The sequence below is a fragment of the Etheostoma spectabile genome, chromosome 6, assembly GCF_008692095.1.
Source record: "Etheostoma spectabile isolate EspeVRDwgs_2016 chromosome 6, UIUC_Espe_1.0, whole genome shotgun sequence".
In the NCBI taxonomy this organism is placed as follows: Eukaryota; Metazoa; Chordata; class Actinopteri; order Perciformes; family Percidae; genus Etheostoma; species Etheostoma spectabile.
In genome coordinates, this window is record NC_045738.1 from 3,703,009 (window position 1) to 3,703,370 (window position 362).

At 40.6% G+C, this 362-nt stretch overlaps 2 protein-coding genes across 3 annotated transcripts in view; both read right to left on the reverse strand.

Moving 5' to 3' along the window:
- mal2 (mal, T cell differentiation protein 2) overlaps positions 1-362 on the reverse strand; it is an 871,414-nt gene that overhangs the window by 67,681 nt on the left and 803,371 nt on the right. The gene's annotated exons all lie outside the window — the stretch shown is intronic.
- Positions 1-362, reverse strand: part of LOC116690853 (fucolectin-1) — a 7,025-nt gene that overhangs the window by 2,599 nt on the left and 4,064 nt on the right. For both annotated transcript variants that reach the window (XM_032518056.1, XM_032518055.1), the window contains exon 3: positions 97-260. In XM_032518056.1, coding sequence (XP_032373947.1) covers positions 97-260 — 164 coding nt within the window. The remainder of the gene's footprint in view (positions 1-96; positions 261-362) is intronic.

A 362-nucleotide genomic window follows, 5' to 3' on the forward strand; every position in this document is an offset into this window, starting at 1 on the left:
CCAACAATGAACAGGCAGTGAGCATCTTTGATTGAACTTTGAATGTGACTGTCTGCTCAAAGTGATCTATTGGAAACAATATATAGTATAAATCACCAGCTGGAGCAGGGTTCCCTGAAGGCTGACCAGTGACTTCCACCTCACACAGTGTCAGGTATTCTGCTCTACCAGGAATCACAATGTTTACATAACGACCTTCCATTCCATTACACGTGAAGGTGTCGGAGCTCCCAGCTGTGATAGACGAGATGACAGCACATCTGAGGAAGAATAAAATAAAACAGAATAATGAGTAAAACTGGTTTACTCTACAAAGATTACACGTAAGTCTTACCAATGGTTGTATTCAAATACTGATTATG